The sequence below is a fragment of the Rhinoraja longicauda genome, chromosome 41 (genome assembly GCF_053455715.1).
Source record: "Rhinoraja longicauda isolate Sanriku21f chromosome 41, sRhiLon1.1, whole genome shotgun sequence".
Classification (NCBI taxonomy): domain Eukaryota; kingdom Metazoa; phylum Chordata; class Chondrichthyes; order Rajiformes; family Arhynchobatidae; genus Rhinoraja; species Rhinoraja longicauda.
In genome coordinates, this window is record NC_135993.1 from 14,868,731 (window position 1) to 14,883,258 (window position 14,528).

The 14,528-nt window shown below is 48.5% G+C and overlaps 1 protein-coding gene across 1 annotated transcript in view; it reads left to right on the forward strand.

Moving 5' to 3' along the window:
• The first annotated feature begins 2,752 nt into the window (after positions 1-2,752).
• The window catches only part of LOC144611843 (adhesion G protein-coupled receptor E3-like), an 85,437-nt gene continuing 73,661 nt past the window's right edge, over positions 2,753-14,528 (forward strand). Inside the window, exons 1-4 of the mRNA XM_078431145.1 lie at positions 2,753-2,848; positions 2,933-3,009; positions 4,865-5,110; positions 5,249-5,469. Of these exons, the coding sequence (XP_078287271.1) occupies positions 2,753-2,848; positions 2,933-3,009; positions 4,865-5,110; positions 5,249-5,469 (640 nt within the window). The remainder of the gene's footprint in view (positions 2,849-2,932; positions 3,010-4,864; positions 5,111-5,248; positions 5,470-14,528) is intronic.

A 14,528-nucleotide genomic window follows, 5' to 3' on the forward strand; every position in this document is an offset into this window, starting at 1 on the left:
CCACCTACGTCCAAGACACCTCACATGCTCTCCATCTCCTCTACCTCCGCTACATTGGTGCTACCTCCTGAACACATGCAGAACCCACTGACCATACATTTCACCACTAATTTCCATCCTTATCTTAAATATACTTAGACTGTCTCCAACATCTCCCTTCCGTTTCTGGACCTCACCATCTCTATCACAGGACACAGACTAGTGACCAACATCTGCTACAAACCCACTGACTCCTACAGCTATCTGGACTACACTTCTTCCCACCCTCTCTCCTGCAAAAAGTCTATCCCCTACTCCCAATTCCTCCCTGTACGCCGCATCTGCGCCCGGGATGAGGTGTTTCACACTAGGGCATCAGAGATGTCCTCATTCTTCAGGAAACAGTGCATCCCCTCTTCCATTATAGATGAGGCTCTCACTAGGGCCTCCTCTATATCCCGCAGCTCCGCTCTTGCTCCCCCTCCCCCCACTCGTAACAAGGACAGAGTCCCCCTTGTCCTCACCTACCACCCCATCAGCCAGCGTATCCAACAAATCATCCTCCAACATTTCCGTCACCTACAACGGGACCCCACTACTGGCCACATCTTCCCATCTCCTCCCCTTTCTGCTTTCCACAGAGACCGTTCCGTCCGTAACTCCCTGGTCCACTCATCCCTTCCTACCCAAACCACCCACTCCCAGGGCACTTTCCCCTGCAACCGCAAGAGATGCAGCACCTGTCCCTTTACCTCCCCCCTCGACTCCATCCAAGGACCCAAACAGTCTTTCCAGGTGAGGCAGAGGTTCACCTTCACCTCCTCCACCTCATCTAACTGTGCATTGTTCCCTGAAGGTGGAATCTCATGTGGATACGGTGGTGAAGAAGGCGTTTGGTATGCTTGCCTTTATAAATCAGAGCATCGAATATAGAAGTTGGGATGTAATTTTAAAATTGTACAGGGCATTGGTGAGGCCGAATCTGGAGTATGGTGTGCAGTTCTGGTCACCAAATTATAGGAAGGATGTCGACAAAATGGAGAGGGTACAGAGGAGATTTACTAGAATGTTGCCTGGGTTTCAGCACTTAGGCTACAGAGAGAGGTTGAACAGGTTGGGTCTTTATTCATTGGAGCGTAGAAGGTTGAGGGGGGACTTGATAGAGGTTTTTAAATTTTTGAGAGGGACGGACAGAGTTGACGTGGGTAGGCTTTTCCCTTTGAGAGTGGGGAAGATTCCAACAAGGGGACATAGCTTCAGAATTGAGGGACAAAAGTCTAGGGGTAACATCAGGGGGAACTTCTTTACTCAGAGGGTGGTGGCTGTATGGAATGGGCTTCCGGTGGAAGTGGTGGAGGCTGGCTCGATTTTATTATTTAAGAGTAAATTGGATAGGTATATGGATAGGAGGGGATTGGAGGATTATGGTCTGAGAGCAGGTAGATGGGACTAGGTCAGAAAAAGTGTTCGGCGTGGACTGGTAGGGCCGAACGGGCCTGTTTCCGTGCTGTAATTGTTATATGGTTATATGGTTATTGTATCCGCTGTTCCAGATGTCAACTTCTCTACATCGGCGAGAACAGGCTCGGCGATCGTTTCGCTCAACACCTTCGCTCAGTCCACCTTAACCAACCTGATCTCCCGGGGGCTGAGCATTTCAACTCCCCCTCGCACTCCCAGTCTGACCTTTCTGTCATGGGCCTCCTCCAGTGCCATAGTGAGACCCACCGGAAATTGGAGGAACAGCACCTCATATTTCACTTGGGCAGCTGGCAGCCCAGCGGTATGAACATTGACTTCTCTAACTTCAGATAGTTCCTCTGTCCCTCTCTCCACCTCCCCCTTCCCAGTTCTCCCACTGTCTTCCTGCCTCCACCTATATCCTTCCTTTGTCCCGCCCCCCCCCCACATCAGTCTGAAGAAGGGTCTCGACCCAAAACGTCGCCCATTTCTTCTCTCCAGAGATGCTGCCTGACCTGCTAAGTTACTCCAGCATTTTGTGTCTACCTGTGCATGCGTGAGTGCGTGTGTATGGTGCGTGTGTGTGCGCATGTGTGTGTGTACGTGTGCGTATGAGTGTGTGTGGGTATGTGTGTGTTTTTGTGTGCGTGAGTGTGTACGTGTGTGTCTGTGTGTGTGCATGTGTGGGTGCGTGCGTGCGTGTGTGCATGTGTGTGTGCGTATGAGTGTGTGTGGGTGTGCATGGGTGTGTGGGTGTGCATGTGTGTGTGGGTGTGTGTGTGTGTGCATGTGTGTGTGTGTGTGTGTGTGTGTGGGTGTGCATGGGTGTGTGGGTGTGCATGTGTGCGTGTGTGTGTGTGTGTGTGTGTGTGTGTGTGTGTGTGGGTGTGTGTGTGTGTGTGTGGGTGTGCATGTGTGCGTGTGTGCAGTGAGCATTTCCAGTGAGCAGCTGCTTCAGGTGGGGAACAAGAGGCTGGGGACATGAGCTGAACTTGACATTAACACGGTACATCAATCTGTCCCTCAGCCACAGACTCCACACTGGGTGACCCGTGTGTGATCCACACCGTCCTGGATCAGCCCTGGAGGAGCACGGGTTGTTCCGGCACTGGGTGCATCAATGGGACACGGATGGATGATGGAAATCTCGCAGTGGGATGGTACAGATTTAACAGGTAACGTGAGTTGATCATTGCTGGGAAATTGGGCACTGATGGAGAATGTAAACGGGGTAACGAGGGGGTGTGAAGGGGAGATGTAGGGAGATGGGAATCATCAGTTGGTGCAATGGGATGGGGCATCAATACTGAGAATGGGGAGATCCCACATTGTGGAGAGAGACCGGGGAAGACGGGAGCGGAGGGAAAACTACATTGGATTCTGGGGAATGATGAACGGGACCGGGTGGGTGAGAATGGCCCTGATTCTGGGTCTTTCTCTGGGTGAACAAACTCCCTCAGTTCAGGGGCTGACTCTCTGATTGTTGTTTCAGTTCCGGTGGATGGAAGATTCCGGAGACTGCCGTTACAGTGAATCACTGCTCCGGGTGGTACCCAGGCTGGCTAGCCGGTAGGGTCAGAGTTTACAACAGATGGTCTCAGTTATTGTGGGGGAGGGTCAGACTGACGACCCAGATCTCTCCAGAGGGCCCCTCACACAGACACGGACCCCAACCTCCCAGAGCGGGTCCCCCACAGTCACACAGACCACGCTCCGGCCCTGGATCCTCACGGAGTGCGGTGGGGAAGCTCCAGCTTCCTGGAGTTTCGTGGCAGTGGGGCTACGGATCCCACCCGCCCACTGTCCCCGCTCCAGATCAGCAGTTTCAGTGGAGGAGCCGCTCCCAGGGAGCTGGGCCCATCTCAGGACACACACAGTTCAGCAACGAGGTGGAGAAATTAAATACACACAACATTTAGCACAAATGTGCTCATGCTGTGTGATTGGAGCGTTTGTGATGTGTCCTGGATACAATTATTGTAACCAACCTAGTGACATTCCCCATCAGGCTGATCTAAATACTATATAATTAGTCATTGGTCACACGGCCCAGAAACAGGCCCTTCGGCCCATTCCGACCATGATGTCCCATCTGAGCTACTGATTCGGCCCGTGTCCGCTCATCACCAGCTGTCAACACCCACGGGGGGGGGAGGGGCTTGTGTTTCCAGTCCAGACCCCGGCACCCCAGGGTGTCAGCACCAGGAGCCGGTCTCAGGGAGCAGGGGCTGCTGTGGGGAGTGTGGGTGGGGAGGGGGAGGGCAGCAGCTCACCACTGAATGAGGCAGGTCAGACCCGACCGTGGCTTGTGATCACTGCCTTACACTGGCTCCACATTCACATTCCCCACCGCACTGTGACCGGGTACATTTTACAATGTTTATAATCCTCATTCCAGGTCCCCATCCCAGCGTGGGAGATGGGGAGGTGACCAGGACAGTCTGTTTCACCACGGGCCATTACATCTGCAACTGGAACCGGGAGATCAGGGTGAAGAACTGCACCGGTTACTTTGTGTATCAGCTGTGGCCGTCACCCCTCACCAACGCTGTGTATTGTACAGGTAGGTCCCCGTTCCCCAGTCACACGGGCTGTTGGGGTTGTGGAGATATTCTGGGATGTCCCGAGTCACCAACACACACAGTGGGCTGAGTGTTCAGGTCAACTGTCCCCTCTCCCCTTCCCCCTGCCCCTAGACCTGTCCCCTCCCCTCCCACCCTGGTCCCAGCTTCATCCCCTCCCTTCTTTGCCTCGGCACGGCTCCTCCACCCCCTCCCCCACCCACCTCGCTCCTGGCTGAGACCCCTGCACTTGCACCCTGACCCCAGCGTAGTTCCCACTCCCTGGCCCCACACAGTCCCCTCCACGCCCTCCTTCAGGACAGAGAGCAAGAGGTGGGAATAAGCAGATCATTCTCAGGTTGGCAGCAGTGACGTGTGGGTACAAGAGGGCTCAGTGCTTGGGCCTTGGCGATTCACAGTCTATATCAATAACTTGGCTGGGGTGATCATCTGTGGACTGAGATACATCATGATATCTCCCACTGACCACAGTGTCCCTCACTGTCCATGGTCAGTTCCCTGGGAACTGAGATAAACTGTGATATCTCCCACCGACCACACAGTGTCCCTTTAGTCTTGCAGCTGTCTACAATGTCCCAGTACATTTGTTCATCTAATTCCCACTGACTATTTGAGGGCCTGTCGTACACTGCCATAAAGGAGATCATCCCCTTTTCAGTTCTCAGCTCCACACGTTTACCACCACCTCTATCTTCCCTGCCCCCAGCACCAACTCCTCAGCCACGCATTCATCTGCCCTATCCTCCTGTTCCTACCCTCACTAGCATGTGGCACCAGCGGCAATCCAGGCATTACTACCTGGAGGTCCTGCATTAACCTTTTGCCTAATTCCCTGTCTTCAGTCCACAGAACCTCATCCCTTTTCCTACCTCTGTCATTTGTGCCAACGTACACAACGATATCTGGCTGCTCCCCCTCCCCCTTGAGAATGCTCTGCAGCCACTCGGTGACATCCTGGACCCTGGGGCCAGGGAGACAGCACACCATCCTGGACCCTGGGGCCAGGGAGACAGCACACCATCCTGGACCCTGGGGCCAGGGAGACAGCACACCATCCTGGAGCCTCATTTGTTGCCCCACAATCTCCTGTCTGTTTCCTGAACTAACGATTCCCCAATCACTATCACTCTACCTGACTGTGACCTTCCCCATTGTGCCTCAGAGCCGGGCTTGATTCCACACACCTGACTACTGCTGCCCTCCCTGGCCGGTCATCCCCCCAACAGGATCCAAAGGGACAAAGCTGTTGTCGAGGGGAATGGCCGCAGGAGATCCCTGCACTTTCTCACGACTCCCTTTGCTGGTGATCACCCATCTACTTTCTGCCCCTACCCGAGGCGTGACCACCTCACTGTGACCCCTACCTGTGACATCCTGGGTGTCCTGATGATGTGTCCGGATGACGCTGATGTCATCCAGCTGCTGCTCCAGTTCCCTTACGCAGTCTGTAAGGAGCAGCAGCTCGACACACCTCCCACACCTCCTCAGCAACACTGAAGGTTTCCCTGACTTCCCACATCCTGCAGGAGGAGCACTAACTGCCCAACCTGCCATCCTGACTGCACTGGACCGCAGAGAGTGTATATTAGAACAATAACCACAAACCAGACCTTATCCCGCTGTCACCCTGTACGTCGAAGCCTCTCAAGCCAAAGCATCGCACTCACCCTCCCCACGGCAATGTGTTACATGCCATCCAGTCAGCAGAAAGTCCATTCATTATTACATCCAAGCCGTCCACTATGTACTAATACGGGATAAAGAGAATAATGTTTTGTGCAAGATAAATTCCAGTGAAGTCCAATTGTAGAAGAGGTGGGACTGCATCGTTGATTCTGCTGGTGGCCTGGCCAAGGCAACATCAAGTGTAGATGGAGTCAATGGAAGGGATGCTGGTTTGAGTAAAGGTCTGGGCTGTGTCCACAATTCTCTGCAATGTCTTGCAGTCTTAGATAGAACTGTTCCCAAACCATGCTGTGATGCATCTGGATAAAATGCTTTCTGTGGTGCATCTGTTGAAGTTGGTGAGAGTTGCTGGGGACTTGCCAACCTTCCTTAACCTTCTCTGGAGGTGGAGGTGTTGATGTGCTTTCTTGGCCATTGCATTGATATGACTGCTCCAGGACAAGTTGCTGGAGATATTTACTGCACGGAATTTGAAGCTTTCAACCATCTCTACTTCTGGGCTGTCAATGTTTACGGGGTATGTGTACCGCTTTGGGTAATAAGCTCATGAGTTGAGGAGCAGAATGAGGCCATTTGGCCCATCAGGTCTACTACACCATACTATCATGCCTGATCTATCTTTCCCTCTCTCCCCATTCTCCTGTCTCCTCCCCATAACGCGTGACACCCTGGTGACACCCTGGTGACACCCTTACCAATCAAGTCTCTGTCAATCTACGCCTTAAAAACACCTCATGACTTGGCCTCCACAGCTGTCTGTGGCAAGAATTCTACAGATCACCACATGCAGGACCTGCATTTTGAAAGGAGATGAGGGGGAATTTCTTTACTCAAAAGAGTATTTATTCTGAGGTTGTGGCCTCTGGTTCTGGGCTCTCCCACAAATGGAAACATCCTCTCCATATTCACCATCCAGGCCTTTCACTTCTCGGTAAGTTTCAATGAGGTCCCCCCACTTCCTTCTAAAGTCCAGTGAGTCGAGCGAGGCCCAGTGCCACCAAACGCTCATCATATGTTAACTCATTCATTCCTGGGATCATTCTTGTAAACCTCCTCTGGACCATCTCCAGGGCCAGCTCATGCTTCCTCAGATATGGGGCCCAAACAACTCACGATACTGCAAATGCAGTCTGACAAGTGCCTTATAAAGCCTCAGCATTACATCTGTGTTTCTATATTCTAGTCCTCAAAATAAATGTGAGCATTGCGTTTGCCGTCGTTACTACGGATTACTTGCAATTTAACTTTTTAGGAATCCTGCACCAGCTCTCCCAAGTCCCTTTGCAACTTCAAGCTCTGAATTCTTTCCTCATTTAGCAAATAGGCCACGCCTTTACTCCTACTACCAAAACGCATGACTCCACACTTTACCATGCTGTATTCCATCTACCACTTCCCTGCCCACTCTCCCAACCTGTCCTTCTGCAGAGTCCTTGCTTTCTCTACACTATTTAGTGAGTCCTGAACCAGGGGCCACTGTCTAAGAGTAAAGGGGAGGCCATTTAAAACTGAGATGAGAAAAACCTTTTTCACCCAGAGAGTTGTGAATTTGTGGAATTCTCTGCCACAGAGGGCAGTGGAGGCCAATTCATTGGGTGAATTTAAAAGAGAGTTAGAATGAGCTCTTGGGTTGGCTGAATAATGGGATATGGAGGGAAGGCAGGCATGGGTTACTGATTGTGGATGATCAGCCATGATTAGCATGAATGGCGGTGCTGGCTCAAAGGGCCAAATGGCCTCCTCCTGCACCTATTTTCTATGTTTACTACCTACCGTCCCACCGATCTTCATATCAGCTGCAAAGTTGGCCACAGAGCCTTCAATGCATCCTAGAGTCTATCACTATCTCAATTGTCTTTCTGCCATTGGGGGACAGATTGTTGTCCTGACACCAGGTAATGTTCTCATTCTCCTTCCTGTATTCCATCTCATTATTATTTGATATCTAGCCCACTACGTTGGTATCGTCTGCGAATTTGTAAATTGAGTTGGATTTGCATTTGCCTGCACAGTCCTGGGTGTACAAGGAGTAAAGAACGGGGCTGATAGTGCATTATTGCAGAGCACCAGTGTTACGGATTATCATAGAGGATGATTCGTTACTTAACCTCACTGATTGTGGGCTGTTAGTCAGGAACTGTTTCCTGGGGTCTGACAGTGGGCTGAGTGTTCAGGTCAACTGTCCCCCCTCCCCCTCCCCCTGCCCCTAGACCTGTTCCCTCCTCTCCCACCCTGGTCCCAGCACAGACCCCTCCACACCCTCCCCCCTCACTCTGCAAGACCCTCACTCATGGACATATCTCTCCCCTCCCCACATCGCTCCAGCATCGCAACTTCCCTTCTCTCTCCCATGCTCCGTTGGGACTTCCCCAGAGTAGGAATAATCAGGTCCCTGTCAGAATGGCAGGCAGTGGTGAGTGGAGCTCAGTGCTGGGGCCGCAACTATTTACAATATATATTAATGATTTAGATGATGGAATTCAGTAACACCAGCATATTTGCAGATGACACAAAGCTGGGTGGCAGTGTAAACTACAAATAGGATGCTAGCAGATTGCAGGGTGTTTTGGACAGGTTGAGTGAGTGGGCAGATGCAAGGAAGATGCAGTAAAGAAATATGAGATTTTCCACTTTGGCGGCAAGAACAAGGAGGCAGATTATTATCTCAGTGGTGTTAGATTCGTTAAAGGGAAGAGCAACGAGACCTGGGGATCCTTGTAGACATGTCACTGAAAGTAAACATGCAGGTACAGCAGGCAGTGAAAAAAGCTGGTGGCATTTTGACCTTCATAACGACAGGATTTGAGTAAAGGAGTAAAGAGGTCCTTCTGCAGTTGTACAGGGCCCTGGTGAGACCACATCTGGGATATTGTGTGCAGGTTTGGTCTCTCACTTTGAGTAAGGACATCCTTGCCATTGAGGCAGTGTGGCGTAGGCTCACAAGGTTATTCCCCGGGATGGCGGGAATGTCATATGAGGAAAGATTGGAAAGACTGGGCTTGTATTCACTGGAGTTTAGAAGGATGAGAGGGGATCTTATAGAAACATATAAAATTATAAAAGAACCGGACAAGCTCGATGCAGGAAAAATGTTCCCAATGTTGGGGGAGACCAGAACCAGGGGCCACAGTCTAAGAATAACGGGGAGCCATTTAAAAGTGAGATGAGAAAAAACTTTTTCACCCAGAGAGTTGTGCGTTTATGGAATTCACTGCCACAGAAGGCGGTAGAGGCCAATTCACTGGATGAATTAAAAAGTTAGTCAGATAGAGCTTTAGGGGCTAGCGGAATCAAGGGATATGGGGAGAGGGCAGGCATGGGTTACTGACTGTGGTTGATCAGCCACGATCACAATGAATGGTGGTGCTGGCTCGCAGGGCCGGGAGAGGGGACAGTTGACCTGAACACTCCTCCTGCACCTATTTTCTATGTTTACTACCGACCGTCCCAACGATCTTCATATCAGCTGCAAATTTGGCCACAGAACTTTCAATACTTTCTAGAGTCTATCACTATCTCAATTGTCTTTCTGACATTGGGGGACAGATTGTTGTCCTGACACCAGGTAATGTTCTCATTCTCCTTCCTGTATCCCGTCTCATTATTATTTGATATCTAGCCCACTACGTTGGTATCGTCTGCGAATTTGTAAATTGAGTTGGATTTGCACTTGTCTGCACAGTCCTGGGTGTACAAGGAGTAAAGAACGGGGCTGACAGTGCATTATTACAGAGCACCAGTGTTGTGGATTATCATAGAGGATGATTTGTTACGTAACCTCACTGATTGTGGGCTGTTAGTCAGGAACTGTTTCCTGGGGTCTGAGATACACCATGATATGTGTCAGTATGAACTGCAGATACTGGTTTAAATCGAAGGTAGACACAAAATGCTGGAGTAACTCAGCGGGACAGGTATCACGTGTGCACCGTGATATCTCCCACTGACCTCCAGTGTCCCTCACTGTCAACAGTCAGTGTCCCTGGGGACTGAGATACACTGGGATACCTCCCATTGACCATCTAGAATGGGAGCACATTTACCCTGAAGTCACACCCTCTCCTGTATAAAGGATTCTCACATGTGTGTTGTTTTATTCACAAGTAACTGCTTCCAATCTACTTTGGCTGGTCTGCCTTCAGTCTGAATAATCACACGTAATACTGGATGAGCACATCTGATTTATTCCACCATGGGGTTCTTCCCGTGAGTCTCTCCAGACACAATACTAGTGTCTGAAAAGATCTCAACTCATGGGAGGGGAAGAACAACTTCTCCACCATTGTTTACTTTTTTATACAGAAAGGAAAAAGGGGCGTAACAGATAAAATCAAGGACCAATTACAAATCTAATACAATTCCCATGGTTACAGAGAAAACAAAATCATTAATACAGGTCACATGCTCAGAAACCAAACCATTAATATAAGTCACATACTTTTGGGGAAACGCATCAATTTACCTAGAGTGGATTCAAAACTTTTCCTCCTTTCACACGCACCCATATAAGGAGTTGTTATTAAGAAAGAAACTTTCTTTATCTCTATAGACGAGCAATCTCCCAGCTGCATGACCTTGCTTTACTGTTTCAATACACAGCACTCACACAGTCAGACAGAGGAGTGGGGGAGGACAAGGGCCCCTATTCTATATATTCCTTATCATTCGTAAAGGGACAAACACATTCTGGTCCCAAGGATAACATTTCTACCACAAGCATCCATCTTACTGCTTTCCACTAAAATAAGCATTCATTTTATATTAGCTAAAACAACAAAAGAAACCATCTCAACTACAACAAAATACAATATCTCTAATTAACTATATCAGCTAATAGCATAGATTCTCATTCCCTCCTTTTATCATTCTATGATAACTATCAAAGCTTAAAACAATAAATCACCTTAAACACTTCAAGAGTAAAACAATGCCTTCATATTCCCTCAGGTGGATAGAAAACAAACTGAGTACAACCAAACTTCTAAATATAATCAAATCTAAACCTTGTTTATTTCTACAGAAAGGAAACTACATCAATACTAGACAGAATCCCCCTCGTCCTCACCTTCCACCCCATCAGCCAGCGTATCCAACAAATCATCCTCCAACATTTCTGTCGCCTTCAACGAGACCCCACTACTGGCCACATCTTCCCATCCCCTCTGAAGAAGGGTCTCGACCCGAAACATCACCCATTCCTTCCCGCCTGACCTGCTGAGTTACTCCAGCATTTTGTGAATAAATACCTTCGATTTGTACCAGCATCTGCAGTTATTTTCCTTCAAAACTAGACCATCATTAACACTTCTAAACACTTCTAAACAATGACCCTTGACACCAGAAAAACTACTCCCTGCTACAATATCTCTCACATGAACTGCTTCTTGCCTACATCGCCTTAACCCTTTCAGTTTCAAAACTCCACACATGCATCATTCTACTGGTATCGCCCACCAAAGGCCACATATCCCACTACACCTATTCTATTACGTTGCTCATCCTCAAAACCACTTCATCTTCCCTTTCATCTTTACCTCCTAATCTAATAACCTTCCTAATCGTTCAAACTCTTCCTTCACACTATCAACATCCTCAGCCTCCTTATCACACAATTCAGTTTGTCTTACCACTAACATTCTTGAAGTACCAATACTCTCTAACGCCATCTGCATTCTTCTCAATACGCATTCAGAATAGCCAACCCCACAAAAATACAAACAATTACAATTCCCATATACAATGCTATATTAATCAACTTGTCCGACCAGCCCCCGAAACCCTAATCACCCCAACTATTCGACTCCTTCATGTTATCCATTATCTTTGTAATAAAACAAGTAATATTCTCTGTCTGATCCCCAACTCCCATCATACACCTACCTTTCACCAGAGCACAGACACCACCTTCCCGAGCCAACAATTAATCTAGGGCATATCTGTTCTGCATTGTAAAGAGCCTAAGTTCAGTAAGTCCCTGGGTAATCATGTCGAGGGCCCCCGTGGTTGCATTACCCAAGATAGTGAGACCACAAATGAGGTAATTGCGATTATTGGCAGCCAAATAACCTCCAGTGAAGCCTAGACTAAAGAAGCTCGCCCATCCCTATCCCACAGAGCTCCCATGTGTTCCTAGAGATGTGGGATCTTTCCACTTTGAACAAAATTCTTCTGAAACAGCTTTGGTCACCAACCTTTGACGAGACACCCACTGGGAGGGACAGGTTATTGTCATTGGAATCAGGGCTCCTATTGCCACCTGTCTCGGGAATGGTGGATTCAGGACATTAGTGGCTGTACCATTAAAGAAAAAGAAGAGATTTGAATCCGTTAAAAACAAGGTGCCATGACATATTGAATACATGTTTAACTCACCTCCTCTATCATCCCTAAACTGCTCAGAGAACCATCGCACATCTCTGCCACCTCTTTCTTTCGTCATCTGGGTAAAAGGGGACGTATAGTTTCCCACCACCACATGCGTTCTATTGCATACTCCACAGACTAGTTGGATTCCCATAACAAGAGGAACACAGGTATAGTGGTGACATTTACATTTCCCTTGGCCGTCTTTGACCTGACAGGTCCTGTTATCACAAAATGACATCAAGCATGTGATGTTGGTTGGGTGATTATCATATACGCATCCTCCCTTTCCTGGTGGAAACAATATGAGGTCATCATTGGGTGTGAATTTGCACGGTTTGGCGATATCTGCGACCAAACCTACGTCCTGTGAATGTGAATTATCCTTTGGTAACGGGAGACAAATAGCAGGCAGGGCAGTAAAGGGTTCATAAATGAGGTGGATAGGTTTAGGTGCCTTTATTTTTGCTTTCTCCCTCCAATTATCACATATAAGGTACTTTAGGGGGTCCCATTCTGGTCATGCTGAATAATGCCTGTACTGAGGTCATGGGTGGGTAGCAACAACTGACTGTGGGGAGTACATAGCTGAGAGAGCTCGGAGAAATAAGTTACCTCTTGGGACTTCTCTGAGAAACTGGAGATCACGTTTGTGTCTCTGTAGTGGAGAGACCCGACATAGTTCTATGGGAATCCAACCTCCCGCACTTAACACATATAACACATATAACAACTACAGCATGGAAACAGGCCTGTCCGGCCCTACCAGTCCACGCCGACCATTCTCCCTGACCTAGTCTCATCTACCTGCACTCAGACCATAACCCTCCAATCCCCTCGTATCCATATACCTATCCAATTTACTCTTAAATAATAAAATCGAGCCAGCCTCCACCACTTCCACCGGAAGCCCATTCCATACAGCCACAACCCTCTGAGTAAAGAAGTTCCCCCTCATGTTACCCCTAAACCTTTGTCCCTCAATTCTGAAGCTATGTCCCCTTGTTGGAATCTTCCCCACTCTCAAAGGGAAAAGCCTACCCACGTCAACTCTGTCCGTCCCTCTCAAAATTTTAAAAACCTCTATCAAGTCCCCCCTCAACCATCTACGCTCCAAAGAATAAAGACCCAACCTGTTCAACCTCTCTCTGTAGCTTAAGTGCTGAAACCCAGGCAACATTCTAGTAAATCTCCTCTGTACCCTCTCCATTTTGTCGACATCCTTCCTATAATTTGGCGACCAGAACTGCACACCATACTCCAGATTCGGCCTCACCAATGCCCTGTACAATTTCAACATTACATCCCAACTTCTATACTCGATGCTCTGATTTATAAAGGCAAGCATACCAAACGCCTTCTTCACCACCCTATCCACATGAGATTCCACCTTCAGGGAACAATGCACAGTTATGTTACTTGGACATACATCATCAAATTTACACTTAATCCAATAACAAGGTAACATTTTATGATGACAGTCCTTCAACAGTCACTAAAAGTGAAGATGCCTCAAAAGTCCAATACAGGCCTTCAGTCGGCTGGCGTTCCATTCTCCAAATCCCACCGGGTTATCATCATCACATTAGAGTACATCTCCTTGGCACAGGTGGTGAATATGGTTCGGTTGGTCCAGTCTGCACGTTCTTTCCTCCATCATACCTGGAATCAGCAAGGCTTTAAGACAGATGATCACCAGGTGCACCTCATCTATTCTCAGGAGAGATTTCAGCACGTAGTCTCCTGGTATTATGGACTTGTCCCTTTATGTAACTGGTAGTGGCTTCTGTGCCTCTTGTACCTGGGAATGCAGGACTGGTAAAGCAGGGGTTAATTGCTGTGCATAAATAATGAATTCATCGCTGAGAGCGTGTGGGTCAAAATAACTTCCACACACTTAATCATAATGTGCCCCTGGCAACTCTATAAGATCTACTTATATACACTCAAAGGGTCAATAGACAATAGGTACAGGAGTAGGCCACTCGGCCCTTCGAGCCAGCACCGCCATTCAATGTGATCATGGCTGATCATTCAAAATCAGTACCCCGTTCCTGCCTCTAACGTGTTCAATCCCTTAATAATCCTATATTTCAATAAGATCCCCTCTCATCCTTCTAAATTCCAGTGTATACAAGCCCAGTCGCTCCAGTCTTTCAACATACGACAGTCCCGCCATTCCGGGAATTAACCTAGTGAACCTACGCTGCACGCCCTCAATAGCAAGAATATCTTTCCTCAAATTCGGAGACCAAAACTGCACACAGTACTCCAGGTGCGGTCTCACCAGGGCCCGGTACAACTGCAGAAGGACCTCTTTGCTCCTATACTCAACTCCTCTTGTTATGATGGCCAACATTCCATTGGCTTTCTTCACTGCCTGCTGTACCTGCATGCTTCCACACAGTGACTGATGGTCGGTCCAGTATGGGTGTCATTCCCTTTGGACATTTTACT